A 16,056-nucleotide genomic window follows, 5' to 3' on the forward strand; every position below is an offset into this window, starting at 1 on the left:
ATGACGCTCAGCAGGCTGTAGTCTGTTGACATGTACAAGTGACAACTGTTTTTCTTATAATTTCTAAAACTTTTTAATTGCTATTAACCATCTAATTGCAATAAAAACCCATTCAGTTAGCATAACCTATAAAAGGAACAGGATTATTTTATCTTGTCTTTGTACTTATTTTATATTTATTAATTAACACTCTCTACAACATTTTTTACAGTATCTAGTAAACCAATTGGTTTAACAGCTTTGCGTTTCTCATCCAACTTTCCTAACTCAATTTTCAGTTTATTTAAAATAGCATAATTAGGCTGGTTCAAAGCGGCTTTGCTTTGCAAACAAGTTATTTCCTGCTCCTCCATTTTTTTCTCCTTAAAACTTTTCACAGATCTATTTCCATACAGTCTCAATAAGGACCCCCAAGAAGTAATGCTTGGATGCAACATCTGTAAAATGGACTGAGAGGCCCTCTGTTTTCCGTCGCGTTTGTTTTTGCATGACACTGTTGTTGTATATTTTCCCACAGTCATTGTAAACTCATTGCCTTGATGTTTGGAGGTGTTGCCCTGGTAATGGATTTTAAGGTCATCCAGGCCAAAATTACGTTGAAGACATGTGAGAAGGATGTCATAAGGGGCAGGTTCAGTGGTTTTAGCACAAAACTCGGCCACCCTCGGGTCTTCCACGCGAATTTCATCAAAAAATGATAGGTCCTGATCCTTGTCTTTTTTTGTGCAACCTGAAGTTGAAATATTAAAAAGAGGTTATTGTATGCTCTTTGACTATAATTACCTGATTGGGCATCTGCAGTAATTTTTGATTTCATTTCTGGAATTAAGATTTCTAATGTGGCCCGGGCAGCCTCTGATTTAGCTTGTTTTTTGCTTGTTCCATATCCAACTCCATATTTCATGTCCTTTATCATTACTGTAGCTGCATAGGGTGTGGCTGCATTTTCTAACTCTGTAAAAACATATGTAGGCTGCTTTTTTAATGCATGTTGCACATATTCATGTAAAATGCAAACATATGATTTTCCATTAGGGTTCATAATCCATTCTTTCCTGCTGTTTGGATTAGCTTTTTCTGAGCTATCAGCAGCCTTTATGGGAAAAGTGATTAGTTTAGTGCCATCAGGTAGGGTGGGCCTTTGCAATTGATTTTCTTGTTTTCTCTTTTTGGTAAATTTTCTCCTCTCTGACCATGATTTGAATCTTAAAACATTTACAGACTGGAACTGAAACAAACTCTCACAATAGCTGCGCAAATCTTCTGGAGATAAGTTTTGCATTTCAATGTTTTCTTGGACAGTTTCAATTTTTGCATTTGGCATATCTGAAGTCAAAGTGCTGCTTTCTTCTGCTGGCTGATTGCTTTGGTTCTCTTCATGTTCTAGTGCTCTGCGGTAGTTCAAACAAGGAATTGCATTGACAGGAATAAGATGTTTTCTAGCAGATCCAGGTCCAAGAAAATAGGGCCTGGACAAAGTGCACACACGCGTTGACTTGTGCAAATAAATTGGCATTCCACTGTTATGTGTAACCTGAATCCATTCCTCTGGCAATACATCAAAATGATTTTTACCTTTTTCTACTACAACCACTTTGGTTCTTTCTTCAAAAGGTACTTCTATGCTTTCAGAATCTAGTCCTGCCTCAGCAGCTTTCCGCTTTTTTCTTTCCAAAGCTTCTTCCAGCATTTTCTCCACTTCCTCATCAGGCACATCTGAATCATACTCAACTGAACCATCACTATCATATTTCTCCTCAGTTTCATCAAGTATATGAAACTTTGTAACCTCTCCCAGTGGTTTCTGGAAAGGACAACGGGCACTCGTTTCTCTCGGGGTTATGTCTTCACTATAATCTTGTCTGTATACATCTTGTGATTCTTCTAGACTGCTGTTCTGGTCAGTTTCTTCAAATTCATCAGTAGGTTCACATTTTGTTTGCTCACTACAACTTTCGTTACTCATGGTTTTGACCTGAATGAACGTAAACTACCACTAATTTACTAATTACAATCACTAACAATTCAAAAAAAGTATTCTATTTAATTTCAAAGAAATGAAATTACTAATAATAAACAAAACAGTAAATATTTTAGGGGTTTTCTTTGTTTTTGCAAAACGTCAACACATCAGCTGTGGGCAGTGCCTTCGAAAGCGCTTATTAAGTACAAACTACAAAAGTAGTATATGCCGTTCGTTTCAATAACATTTAATAAAGCAGGACAGATATACGCCAAACACGTCTATAAAATTTGGAATTTCTATAGCTGTCACGTGACCAAATCATGTAGAAATATTATCATGTCACGTGATAAAAATTAATATACTAATAGCTGGATTTACTTCACAGAAAGTTTTATCCTAAGGAAAGAAAAAAACAAACTGCAAAGATATTTTTACGATTAAATTTATTACTTCATTTCATATAAAATCACCGTCTGAATGACGAAGCGACTTTCTTAAGATGTAAAATATTCGATCGGTTCCTTACAACATCTTCATTTGAAAGGCGTTCAGACCGAGACTGATCTGCTGAAGACCTGGAAATCTGATTGTTCCATTGCATATCCCTTCTTCCTATTTCATCTCTTTGATGTGGATAATTTCGTTGATTCCTGCCGTAATCTTCGCGCATTTGATAATTATCGTAGGAATTCCGGTAACGGTCATAATCGTTGTACGTTTGTTCCGAATAAGAATTTTGATCATTATGATCTGAATAGGCACGTTCAATTGATCTTTCCCGTAATGGGGACTGATACTCATCGGCACGGTGTGTTGAGTATTCATCAAAATGCGATTCGGCATCATTATAAGTGTCACGAGGATAGTTTTCATAACGAGTATTGACAGCTGCTTGTCGACTGTAAGGGGATCGTCGTCTATACTCGTAAGAACTATCGTTTCCACTCCTACCGTAAGAAGGAGACCATAAAGCTCGGTCATTTTCTATTGGAGAACCTTCACGATAACTTGATGGAATATCCTCGTGACGATACGAATTATCTTCGTGCTCAAAGTCTCGGTTTAAAGCAGGTGAAGAGTATCTTTCTCTCGGAGGAAAGCGGGATCTTTGCACTTCTCTGCGATCTAATGGCAAGTAATCTAACGAACTAGAATCTGGTCTATTGGAATGCGTAAAGACACTATCTTGTACGTTCAAAGGTGATCTGCTTCTATGTCTTTCCCTTTCTAGAGGTCTATTACTAAATTCTCTGTTCCTTGGCAATGGAGACCATAGTCGTACATTGTCTGTTTCACGTGAATATTTACTTCTTTTACTCGATGAAGGTCCGGCAGGACTACGACTTCTTGGTGGAGAACGGCGACTACTACGCTCCAAAGGAGTTACTGGAGGTGGTGCGGTTTTTGAAGGTTTATTTCGAGGGCTACTGCGACGTCTTGAAGACACTGGTGAAACAGCTTTTTGGTTTTCTCGACGCTCCCTTGAAGTTTTCCTAACTGGTGATTGTACTTTGGTAGTTTCTGTTGACTTATCTTTGGACACTGACCGTCGTTTGTTACCTTTAGATTTACGATCTCGTTCTGCAGAACGTCTATGTGATCTGTGGCTATCTCTCACAGGGGATTTAGGTTTCTCTTTCTCTTCATTTGTTGCTGGTTTACTGGATTCAACCCTTGGTTTATTACTGTCTGAGAAATTACTTTTTTCACCATCTTTTGGTGTTAGTTGGTCTTTGCCATTTGGATGCAGCAGATTCTCTTTTAAGGGTGGTTTACTGCCAGTTGTTGCTTTTTTTAATTCTGAACTATTTACATTGGGGCTTCTTTTGTTACTTTCCTTCTTTTTATCAATTTGTGAATGAGCACGAGTATCATGCACTGGCGACTTTCTACGTCTGTCCCTACTTTTCTCTCTACGTCTCCGTTCATCTTCTTTAGCTCGCCGATCTCTCTCTCGTTGCCTCCTTTCATCCTGCTCTTTCAATTCCAATGCAATTGGCTTTTTAAACGGACGATCCCGTCCCCCAAATCGTAATTGTCCAGACTCTTTTTTTCCTCCAAAACCTCCCCCCAATCTCCTCGGCTTCCAGCCCTTAAGTAATCTGTGAAATAATTTCTAGAATAGACTATTTCAATACAAGTTCCATATTACCTTTCACACTCAAAGTCAACAAAAATTGCACTGCCATCTACAACCATTTTATTAGCAAGCCTGTACGCTTCTTCCGCGGCTTGTTCCTCTTCATACTCAACAAAAGCATATCCTTTGGACATTCCTGTCACTATATCTTTTACCATTCTAAACCGTTTCAGTTGTCCATACTTTGAGAATATTTCTTTTATAGTTTCTTTGCTAGTTTCGTGACTTAAACGGCTGATAAATATGGTGCGTTCAGGATTACCTTTAAATCATGAAACACATAATGAACAGTGATTTTAGCTCTAACATTTTTTCAGTTTTCAGTCAAATATTGTTCAAACTGCTAAAAGGGTGTTTGAAAAGCTTTTTTGTCAATACAGTTTAATAATCACTTAACATAGTTTTTTTTTTGTTTCTCTACATGTAAGAACAGAACAAATTACATACACATTAAAGACCTAATTCATAAATTTTTTTTAAGTAAGTAGAACATAAATAGCCATAGCATGATTTATAGTAGTTTTATAGGTTATGTCTCTGTTATTTTTGAGTAACAAAGAAGTCAATTTATTTATGTTATACAATAAAAACTGTAATAAGTCACAAATCATGTTAATACTGGCCACATTCGTTTTCACGCTACATGGAGCTAGCAGAGCTTTTTTGACGTCACGATGACGTAATTTGGCAAAACCATAATTTGACCAACTGTCAAATTACGTCATTGTGAAGTCAAAAACGTTCTGCTCGCTCCATTGAGCGTGAACACGAATGCGGCCACTGTTAAGAGGGTATACAGACTCTTAGCCATGAAAATGGTAAATCCCAGATTTTTTACCTTTCACAAATTTGTTGGGCCTATATTCATTATTTATTGCCCTTATAACTGCCCGATCATGTGGTTCACAGTCAATCCCATCTATAGAACCACATTTTATTGGATCATAAACTTTGGCAAATTTTGACCAAGACTTAAGCACCTCGGACTGTTCCTTCATATTTTGTCTTTAACTGAAACTAAGTAATAATTCATGACAACAGGAAAGTATTGGTTAAAACGTAAACTAAATAGTTCATCGGTTTATTAGTAAATTAAAAATAAAAATGTGGTAAACATTTTAATATTAAAACATTTTAACTAAAATTTAACATTACCTTGCTAAAAGAACCAACTAGTTAATCAAGCGTTCAGTAGTTCAAACTATTTTTTTGTAAATTGATAACTAAACAGAAACACAACAAAAAAATGAATAATAAACTTTTGGTTTTATGGCCTTAAGCTGCCAGGACTATACGGAATAATAAACTTAAATTTTTTGTGAAAGTGAAAACTAACAAAGATAAACACTGACATAACCTAAAGTTTTTATTCTTCTTTGTACACCGTTTGGCTGTTCTTAACCTCTAAACACCAAAAAAGAAGAGGCAACATGTTAAAAGTCAATTGTCACTTGTCAGTGGTGATCAGACAATCAAATGTGGAGTTTGTGGTTTTTTTCTGCTAAAAGATTTGTGATTGTTCTTGAAAATAGTGTTTTACCACTTAATTCGGTATTTATAAGTGTTCTAAAACAACGAATATAAGGTACAAAAATCAGTAATTATAAAATACATAAAGTTAAGTAGTATTTGGTTAGGCTATTTTAATTATTTAATCTTAAAACCACAAGCAAGGTGGCCAGCCGGCATGTTCAGCAGCATGGCGTCATTTATGACTAGTCTGTCTAGCATTTTAATATTTTTATTATTACTAAAACAAAGAAAAATTTGTTTAACATTAGGTTAGCATAATCTTCATGAAGAATACTTAAACTGAGCTGAAATAGGTGTTTTTGTGGATGGGAATACTAGTAATAGAGTGGAAGCTTCAAAATTGATCAAACAACCTTCATTTAAATCCATTTAAGTAAAATAAACCAAACATTTTCTGAATGACCCTTTGTTAAGTAACTAAATTCGGGTTTTAATAGGTTAGGAAAGCATTTTCAATGATTTGAAGTAATTAAGCCATGCATTGAAAAGAAGGTCTCCTAGAATTTATTTATTCAGTACTTTGACCACCTAGTTATTACACCTTCTAGTTTAGATCTTAAGTTACATAATAATATGTTGTTTCATATGTCTTTATTCCTTCTTATAACAGCAAAGAATTTGACCACAGAACTAGCATTTGTATTGTTTTTTTTCTTAGTTGTGTCATTGTTTTATACCTTGATTCATAAATGATAATAAAATACACTTTTTAATGATGCTCATCAACACTGTTGTAAACAGAGATTTATTAGGTTTATTTCAATTGCAGATTATGAAATCAACACCCTGTGAAGAAAAAGAATAATTGTATTCATTTATTTACCTCATCACAGAGAATGTACAACAATGTAAGTATTTTTTGTAATAAAAACTGAGTATAATCAGTTTTACAGTTATTTTTAAATTATTGATGGTCTATAAAATAAATGAGTTTGTCATCTTTATTTTAATGCATTTATGGTTTGTTATGTTAAATTAGCCAAAAAATGAACTTGTGAGTCAAGCATTTTGGAGTTATATTCTTTCTCATCATTAAATCTTTTATGTTTTTCTAGTCAACACCATCATATCCTCAGGGATATGGAGGTTATCCCTACCCATATCCATATAATTATTATGGTTATCAGGTATGTGTTTCAGTATACTTTTTTTCAACAAAGTGTATATTAATCTGAAATTACTTCAGACACAGCAGTCTGGCACCCAAGGAGATGTGTATCCACAAACTGACTGGACTCAGGCCCATAATACACATTCAGGCTATCCACAGTCTCAACCACAGCCTCCATTACCACCCAGTGAGCCAAAAAAAGAAGGTAAGTTTGAGGAAGCTCCTTGCTTTACTGTATTTATTCTTGTATCTGTTGTAGAGTGGACTTATTTACATAAGGGTCACAAAAGTCACAATTTCTTTTTAATGTCATTGCAATCACCATGCATCCCTTTCTACTTTAATATTTTAGTGTCAGTTTTTAAAACTTGACATTTTTGACCTAAACATTTTTTTTCCAAGCTCAACATGTGGCTGATTACAAATTGCAGATATTTGTGATTGTATAATTATCTTTTATAAAATGTGTGTTAATATTTAAGTGATTTTGTAAGACTATTTACAATAAGGCTTCATAGTGATTTAAGTATTTAAAAATAATTTATGTTGTGTAATATTATTAGAAATGTACAAAAAAATAACAATGGAGGCACAAAACTACCAATGAATTACTTACATTCAGCACAAAAATGAAGGAAAACCCTTCAAGTTTGATGGTTTGTATTTAATAATAGGCTAATCTACATACTATATTTAGTGCTGACCCGCCATTTTAACTGAATCTTTTCGTAGGGTTTGTCATGGATAAGGGCTGTTTGACGAAGGGACCGACTTGATTGAAAAAGTCTATAATTATTCCCATATTTAAAAAGGAGTATATTAGAATAAAGTTGTTATAGTTTAGGAATGTCCAGCGCTTTTGGACTGACGCGTTGCAATTTCATTTTAGTTGTGCAAGAGATTCAACAACAGAAAGCCACATTGACCAAGCAGAGAGAGGATTATGTAAAAAAGGCGTTGGTGCTTCGAAAGGAGTTGGAAGAGTTGAAGCTGCAAAAACAAGAACTGACCGGCAACGAAAAATCTGAGCGGGAACTTCGATATGTTTTGAAAGAAAATGAAAGATTACAGGTAAGCTAACAATGCCTACTGTATATTTTATATTGTTTAATAATTAGTTGTATTTGTTCATTTTCAAGGTTTCTTTTCTTTTCTCTTTTCTAATTAACTACTATTGGTATATAAACGACTGGAAAAAAACTTAACTGTGGTATTTTGACAGTTTTATCTACACTGTCAATTTTGTAGCTACATTGTTGGCGTTTTTCCAGGACGAAATCAACAGTAAACTGAAGGCCATCTTAAACGTCATAGAAATGCTTTCCAGCATAATAAAAGACGGTAAAAAGGTATCCGATTTGGAAATGGAGTTGGAAATGAAAGAAAGCCAAGCAAAGAAAGACGCAACACAGTCAACTGGGACTGGTGAATCCTCTAGTGAGATGCGATCAGACAAAGATAAAAACGGATTGGAGGCGGACAATCAAAGGTAGTATAGCACTAGTGTGACTAGTATTTACTAAGAAACAAGTTCAAATTGGTTAAGTTAAAGACTAAAATTAAGTGGAATATTGAAATTTTAATAATAAAAACATTTTTTTCTTGTCACTTGTTTGTTTTCCTTAATTTGGCCGAATATACTTCAAGGATTGCATAAATTAAAAACATAAATTTAAATTGTTGTGGTGTTGAAAACTATAATCAAAAAGTAGGTTAATTGGATTAAATTTTGAGTCCCAACCTTTTTTTATCCTCAACCCTCAATACTTTTTTCCACAGAATTCCCAGTCTAGATGATTGTTTAATGAAATAGGAAATTGTTTTAACCATCAAATGTTGATAATAATCGATTTTTTCCAGATACAATTATGTTTATTACGATACTGGCTTACATTGGTGCCGATCTTGCGACAAGTTTCCGGAAACTGCTAAAGAATTTCTGCAACACTTACACAGCGATCGCCACCAAGAAAGAGCCAAAGAAAATGAAATCGATACTACTCCATGGCACAAGCTGCCTATGGAAAATTTGATGCCCAGTTATGATGACGCTCCTAAGAAGCGGGTTCCCATTAAAGGTTAGTAGTAGTACAGTCCGTCCCAAGGCTAGTGGTAGTGACGTTATTACATGTTAAATGAGCGAGATGGAAATTCAGATTTCCAAAAACTTCTTCTTAATCTGTTGGTAAATCAAAAATTTAAAAATGCTTTTCAACAGCACTAAAAATATGTCTGTTTCAACGAAAACCAAGTTTTAATCACCCGAAAAAAAATGTTTAAGCCAAAAAATCAAAGAAAATCTTGAGAACCAATTTAAGACATAAGTGATACTGACGTCTCAATTAATGTCGTCACTGCCCCTTCCTCCTGAGACAGAAAGTAATAGTTAACCCATTGCAGAGTGTATCAAAACTGTATTTTTTTTTAATTAGGTCTTCAGTTTTTTATTTCTGCCCCCTCATGGTATTGTAAATTGTGTGACGTTTGGATTGGCGATTTACATTGCGCGTCACATCACTTGAAGTCCCAGACGCATTTTCAGAATTATGAGGTTAGTATTTCTTCAATTATTGTGAAGAAATAAAAACACCTTGTCTTAACACAAAAAAAAAACTAAACTAAACACTTCTAACATCCAAGAATGTCAACAAACCACTAGAATCTCATAACTATATCATTTGTATAGAATTTCGTTAAACAAAATCCTCAATGGGAAACCGACTGGGTCAAAGACCGCGAAGTGGCAATGAGCCGGTCCGATAAACGTAAAATCGACTCGTCCGATTCCGAGGCCGAGAATAAAAAGAAACGTCATAAAAGACGCGAGTCTGAGGAAAGTTTTCTCAAAGAAAAAAAAAAGAAGAAACGTTCAAAGAAGCGAAAGAAGAAGAAGGACTCGAGCGATTCGTCCAGCAGTAGCTCCAGTAGTTCGTCTAGCAGTTCCGAGGATGAAGAAGACAAAGAGAAGAATGACGAGGATAAAGGAAAGAGTATCAGAGTAGCCATGCGAAATATGCAACAGGTTGGTATTAGTCACCATTGTGATTAATTGAGTTCTTGAGAGTTTGATTGATGTTGTTAGGTTAAATCTATTATGGAGGAGGATATGTCCAAATGGTCTATACTGGAAAAACTAATGCAAGATGTCCGTAAAAATAAGGAAGACGAGAAGAAAGTTGTGGTAGAAGATGAACTGATTAATCAGTGGATGACTGTCACCAATCCAGTGCCGGATACTGAGAAGAATTTATTAGAAAGTTTGAAAGACCGGTAAGGTTTTTTTGGTTTGTAACAAGTCAGACGTGTAATTGTGGTATCTTAGAATGAAAGCCAAGCAAGAAGTGGAAAAAGCCAAACTTATGGAAATTGAAAAGCGACGAAGAGAAAAGGAAAGGGAAGAGAAGGAAATGTATGATAAAAAGCGCAAGGAGGAAGAGGAAGAAGCGGCGGAACGAGACCGGTTGCGTAAAGAAGAAGAAATGAGTCGTGTGCTGGATAAAGACAGGAGTCATGTCAAGTTAGTTGAAGTCTGCATGCATACATCTCAGTGGCTAGTTTGTGATTGGTCAAAAAAAGCAGCTTCCAGCTTTTTTTACCTAACTACAAACAGTACTGTGATTTTTGCAGTTACTCCACTATTATTCATCTTTTGGTTGCTAATCAGTGTAAATTCTAGGTTTAAAACGTCGTCTCGTGACCATAACCGTAAAAAATCCGAAGATGAGGATCACGATAGAAGTCGCAGAGATAGAAGTTCCCATCGGGAAGAACATAAACGAACTAAGCGTGAAAGTACCCGATCACCTCAGTTTAGGTAAACTTGTAACTTACTTGCATCCACGAAATGTTATTGTGTAAATTTTAGGCCTCGAAGAAGTAGCGAACGTGGCCGAAAGGAGTCAAGTCCTGAAGAGTTTAGGGACAGAGAAAGTTTTGCAAAGAAAAAACCTCCAGGGCCACCCAGTTACAAGAAATTGCCTTTTATAGGCCGTATGCCACTGTTTAAAAAACGAGTAGACTCGAAGTCAGGAGAAAAGGAAAAAGAAATCAAGCTGGAAGAATATGAGCCTCGCCGAAAAACTCGGTAAGTGCAATTACTGTGTTGCAATAGTATAGTATTAAATATTTTTATTTCAGATTTGAAATCGGAAATTTAGCTAGGGCGTATATACCCAAACCTGACGTGGTGTGTTTCCCGGTCTTATCAAGCATTCCGCCCATTTCGGCCCCTCCGCCTCCCACAGCAGTGGAGCAAGTTGTAATGCCAGTTCCGCCTCCAAAAGAAAGTAAACCCAAGCCAAGTACGCCAACTAAACCAAAAGAGGATGCTCCATTGCCGCCACCGCCCGATCCCACACCAATGATGCAGGAAGAGCATCCGGAAGATTTATATGTAAGCGTTTAATCCACAATGATTAAAAAAAATTAACCAGGGTTATTCTAGAACGAGCAAAGTCAACAACAGCAAATTGACATGGAAAATGCGTATTACTCGATGTACGCATCAAGCGGATATGAAACAACTCCACATCCGCCGTTAGAACCCCCTCCACTACCTCCAGATGATGATTTAGCCATGTTGGGAATATGCGCGGACGATATGGCTGCGCAAACGTTTTAACCTGTTTACTAATATATTTTTTTAGGGCTTTAGGTTTATGTTACGTAACTTAATTTCAATTTTCAAAACATTAAATAATAAATGGTTGTTTGTATATTTTGCTGATTTTATTTACTCTAGAATGTGTTTAATTGCATGTAAGTAATATAGAGTACGTCAGTCGAGTACATAGTACCACAAAACGCACAAGCATAGTACGTCGATCAATTTAAAGTAAATATTAACTTACTGTGATAATCTCGTATACGCTTCTTCATGTATATCCATAATTATTATTTTAAATACGACCAAATATCGCTCGGTTAATCTCCATGAAAACCCTTTGTGACAAAATAATGACGTAACCGCCAACCACACCAGTTCTATACAGGGTGAAAAAAAGAATTTTAAAAAGTGCGTAATTAAGTTTTTTAAATGTTTTCGAAGTCATTATAAATAAATGAATATGCTACTTGCACGTTAGTTTTGCTTGAATAATACCAAAGTAGACGAATTGACCAACTGAAAAATTACGTCATACTTTACCATTAATTTTCCCAAAACAGAATTTTAGACGTTAGAAGGATTACAAATCGTTTATTACTGATTATTTCAAAAAGTGGGATTTTTTTAAATTAAACTAACAATACCAACTTGCCCTAATTTTAGACGGGGAAAAAAAATTATAAAAATAGGGGTGGTCCATTTAAAAGACTTTTTGCACTTTTTAATCATTATTTTTGGCGTTTTTCTACATCCACTCTTAGAACCAACCTTGGTTAACACGACAAAACACAAAAACTAAGAAATAAACGTCTTCCTTGACGCACTGACATGCGAATTTACGAACATTACAAATGTTTCAAGTATTGAAAATGTCAAGATTTACATAAAATTGTAAATATGTCATAAACGGATTGGAGGTATAAACCGGGCAATTACAGATACGAATACGACATTAAAAGACATGAAATATAAATATGATTTGTAGTAGGATTCAAAAAAGAAACAATATACACGGTGTTTCATGTAAAACAGAAAGTGTCAGGACCAGTTTGAAAAAAACAAACCCTGTAGATATCCAGTGGATCGGCCTTGATCTGACGAATTTGAGAGCTGATGATGGCCTAAAGGGCCGAAACCGGTTCACAAAGGATCAATAAACTTTTACACGTAGCATACGCTTTTTTTTCTGAACCACCCCTAATTGATTATACAAATTTTTCTTGTTTATTGTGTTTCTATGGGATATTCCATCCATTCAAGAGTACATTCACTAACCAAAACATCGATCAAACAACATTACCTACACCCCCTATATGAATTGTTTGCGTGTTTCAGACGTCTGTCACTTTTAACATTTATACAGTTAATAATTTCACTTTACATAAAGTTATAAAAATGGCGGAAATACAAAAACAACCGCCTGAAAAGGCGGTCCTGGACCCTGACCATCCTTTACTAAAGAGGTTCCAAGAAGCCTTAAAGGAGCATTACTTGTTTCAAATCAACCGGCTCAAAAGCGAAATTTTCGAATACGAAACGGACACAAAGAAAATAAACGATGAACGAGAACAACTTGGAGTACAAACTTACGAGTTGCAACAAATGGTTTGCAGGTAAGTACGCTTATACAGTATATGTAAAGCGAGAGCTGACTTTAAAACTTAGACAACAGAAAACATTGGAAGAGATTGTAAACGAAGCGCAAACCATGGCCTCAGCCAGAATAGAAATGGAAAACAAACTCCAAGAAGAAAAAATGAAATACAAAGAATCGCAGGAGAAGTTAATTGAAGCTGAGAAAAGCAATTTAGAACTTCAAAACGAAATAAGTTCAGTAAACTTATTGATCAATCAAGTAAGTACTAACTCGTAGTAGCAAATCATTGCTAATTATATTGAACGTAGGTGTCTCAATGGGAGAAAAAAATAGAGTCCAACATAACAGTGAATCAGCGCATAGCCGAAAAAACGCGTAAAGACAATATGAAATTATCTGAAGAAAAACGCAGGCAAGATGCGCAAATCTACAAAATTATGAGAGCCATTTGGAATTTGGAAACGGAAGTAGAGACAATGAACATGCAACTTAAACTCAAAGGTTCATTTTAATCAATTTCACGTGTAATTATGGTTACCCTACTAGTAACTGTCCACAGAAACTGAAAGGGAGGAGCTGGAGCAAACTATAGCGCTAGGCAATACAAACTTAGAAGCATTAGAGACCGAATATCGCTGCTTAATGCATTCCTGGAACTCTGTTGTAGTTGCTATAGGCAATAGGGACCGAATTGTGGAATGCTTACGAAATGAGGTTGGTTTGCAACGTCATTATTAGATATTTAATAAAGTCAGTTGGGGTTTTAGGAAACAAAAGTGCATGAAAAAATAAAAAGCACCATAGCTGAAATAAACCAAGTTAAGAAACTAACTAAAAAAGAAATGAACGAAAATCAGCGTCTGTTAATGAACAAATCAAGGGTAGAGCTAGACACAACCAATTGCAAACAACAACTGGATGAATATTCCAATAAATACAACGAGTACTGCAAAAATATTGTGGAGATGCAGGCTATCATTGGTTGAAAAATACTTCTCTGATAATTTTGATAAATATTGCCAACACGCATTACTTTCTAGATCAAACCGAAAAAGATATGGAAAGAACTGCGGAAGAAATTCGACACAAACAAACCCAAATGAAACAACTGACCAAAGATTTCGATAAAATTTTCACCAAAAAGTATCAGCTGGAGAAAATGCTACTAGAGAACTTGGAGAATCAGGCGGCCAATGATACGGTTGTAACTCTATCAATTACTTAACCATCAGTTGTAACCTGCTGGATTCTAGGTGGCACAAAACCTGTACCGGCATTTAAACATGGCCAAAGAAAAAAGCAAAGATCTGGAAATTATCATGAATGAAGCGGAGAACAAACAAAGCAAAATTCTGACTGAAATTGAATCACAAAAATATCAAAATGAGGAGAACGAAAGAACTTTAGCTGATATAGAAAAACAGAAAAGCGAGTTGGAGAAGGAGGATGATAGCATTCAAGCGGAGAAAGATCGATACCAAATGATGTTCAGGTAATATCTGTTTGGATGTAGAACTTAACGTCGTTTTACCCTTTATGAATGTTTAGGAAAAAAGAACGACACGTTACAGTGCTTAACAGCAGATATGAAAAAATAGTAGAGAAAGCCCAATCAAAGGTGATAGTTTCTCCACAAGAGCTGCGCATCGTCACTTTGGAAAAACAAATCGAAGAAACTCAAGATAAAATTAAAAACCTGCAAATATTCTGGCTACGCGAACAGAAAAACCTACTAAACGTGTCCAAAGAACGTCAAGAACAGTTGCACAAACTAAATTTACTGAAAAAACAAAACATGATTTTGATACAGAAAAATCTGAAAGTCAGCAACGAACTGGATAATTACAAGAAACAGGAAGAAAAAATCCTGATGAATATCAACGCTTTGCAGAACAAAGCTACTGTGTTGTGTGACAATTTGTACAAAAAGCGAGACAAGAAGTCCACTCTAGATAAGTCGAACTACTTCTTGCAGTTTCAGTATGATGGTAAGATTGAAAAGTTGGTTGGTTACAGTTGGACGTTGCGTTGGAATTCTAGGTAAACTCAAGGACTCCGAACTAGAATGTTTAGAAATTCAAGCAGAAATAGCGGAAATAGAAGAGGAAAAAGTAGCATGCAGTCAGGAACTGATCGAATTAAATAGAGAAGCTTTGGAGTGGGAGAAGAAAGTTAAAATGGCTCGGGAAACTAAAGCAGAAATCAGGGGATCCAAGGGCGAAAACAGTGACACTGACAATATGAGGCAGGAAATACAACGAATGAGTGTAATTTACAGGTTGGTTGTCAATATCACCCAAACATTTTAATGCAACTGACTGACTGTCTTTCAGCCAGTTAAAAAAAGCTCAGGAGAAGCTGGTCAAAGATTTGGACCATTGCGTTTCAAGGCGTGACGCAATTTTTATGGTAGCCGAAGCCAGACAGTCGCGTTCGAAAACCAGCGAACAAAAAACACGCATTAATTTTACAAGAAAAATGGATGATATCAGAAACAAAATAAAAGTACTAGAAAATGAGTTGAAAACCACCCAAGACAAAATATCGAGTCTTACCAAAGAAAAGCAATTAATCGAACAAGACATTGAAAACTGCAAACACGACATCGACTTTTGCGAGACATACGCCAATACGTTGCGTCAGGAAATCGAAAAACGTAAAACCAATCGACAATTGAAATTCGAAATGTTAGTAATGTTGCAGCGACAGTTGAACGTATTTAGGGATTTGTCTTTAAACCGAACTCCGTTCTTGCACACTAAACGAGAAAACATGGAAGGTGAGTACCTTTACCAGAAAGATATCAACAATAGATTGTCTAATGTGGTGCAGAACTTGATGAGTGATTTTCCGAATTATCATCACGAGTTAAATCGACTGTATAACACATTGAAACTTACGGTTTATACTCAGTACAGCAGCAAACTAGATCTTAGAGTGATGTAATTTTATTAATAAATATTATTTGAAAATGATCTGGACTAATATATGATATTCAGCATGTAGTTTAACAATGAAATTAAAATTAAGTGCATAACTCTCAGTTTGCCCAAAGTAAATTGGTAACTACATATTCTAAGACAACACAACATTTAAATGGGAA

General features: G+C 35.5%; 4 protein-coding genes across 5 annotated transcripts; 2 read left to right on the forward strand and 2 right to left on the reverse strand.

Annotated features, from left to right (window-relative positions):
* Nucleotides 1-173: 173 nt before the first annotated feature.
* Nucleotides 174-2,117, reverse strand: pasha (microprocessor complex subunit partner of drosha). Its single transcript, XM_081982978.1, has 2 exons — nt 784-2,117; nt 174-730 (listed from the first exon to the last, which is right to left on the reverse strand). Exons 1-2 carry the CDS (start codon nt 1,964-1,966, stop codon nt 180-182), a joined length of 1,734 nt encoding a protein of 577 aa, XP_081839104.1. The 5' UTR covers nt 1,967-2,117; the 3' UTR covers nt 174-179.
* A 275-nt stretch (nt 2,118-2,392) lies between these two features.
* On the reverse strand, nt 2,393-5,418 carry LOC145731323 (uncharacterized). 2 transcript variants are annotated; one of them, XM_081983045.1, is made up of 4 exons: nt 5,262-5,418; nt 4,945-5,123; nt 4,119-4,368; nt 2,393-4,068 (listed from the first exon to the last, which is right to left on the reverse strand). In XM_081983045.1, the coding sequence occupies exons 2-4, from the start codon at nt 5,102-5,104 to the stop codon at nt 2,433-2,435; spliced, it is 2,046 nt and encodes a 681-aa protein (XP_081839171.1). In that variant the 5' UTR covers nt 5,105-5,123; nt 5,262-5,418; the 3' UTR covers nt 2,393-2,432. The 2 variants fall into 2 exon arrangements, with proteins under 2 accessions (XP_081839171.1, XP_081839172.1); XM_081983046.1 differs by having other exon boundaries at nt 4,945-5,117; nt 5,262-5,415.
* A 138-nt stretch (nt 5,419-5,556) lies between these two features.
* LOC145731322 (uncharacterized) lies at nt 5,557-11,465 on the forward strand. Its single transcript, XM_081983044.1, has 15 exons — nt 5,557-5,691; nt 6,409-6,487; nt 6,695-6,766; nt 6,826-6,955; nt 7,640-7,821; nt 8,022-8,239; nt 8,611-8,828; nt 9,183-9,301; nt 9,437-9,772; nt 9,833-10,020; nt 10,073-10,267; nt 10,427-10,564; nt 10,616-10,834; nt 10,888-11,143; nt 11,195-11,465. The coding sequence occupies exons 2-15, from the start codon at nt 6,476-6,478 to the stop codon at nt 11,369-11,371; spliced, it is 2,460 nt and encodes an 819-aa protein (XP_081839170.1). The 5' UTR covers nt 5,557-5,691; nt 6,409-6,475; the 3' UTR covers nt 11,372-11,465.
* A 1,253-nt stretch (nt 11,466-12,718) lies between these two features.
* LOC145731321 (coiled-coil domain-containing protein 40-like) lies at nt 12,719-15,928 on the forward strand. The gene is made up of 10 exons (XM_081983043.1): nt 12,719-12,969; nt 13,022-13,211; nt 13,262-13,454; nt 13,513-13,667; nt 13,721-13,934; nt 13,994-14,154; nt 14,207-14,445; nt 14,502-14,941; nt 14,994-15,231; nt 15,287-15,928. The coding sequence occupies exons 1-10, from the start codon at nt 12,752-12,754 to the stop codon at nt 15,897-15,899; spliced, it is 2,661 nt and encodes an 886-aa protein (XP_081839169.1). The 5' UTR covers nt 12,719-12,751; the 3' UTR covers nt 15,900-15,928.
* The last annotated feature ends 128 nt before the right edge of the window (nt 15,929-16,056 follow it).

This window comes from Ips typographus, linkage group LG6, assembly GCF_016097725.1.
Source record: "Ips typographus isolate SLU linkage group LG6, UJ_Ityp_2.0, whole genome shotgun sequence".
NCBI lineage: Eukaryota > Metazoa > Arthropoda > Insecta > Coleoptera > Curculionidae > Ips > Ips typographus.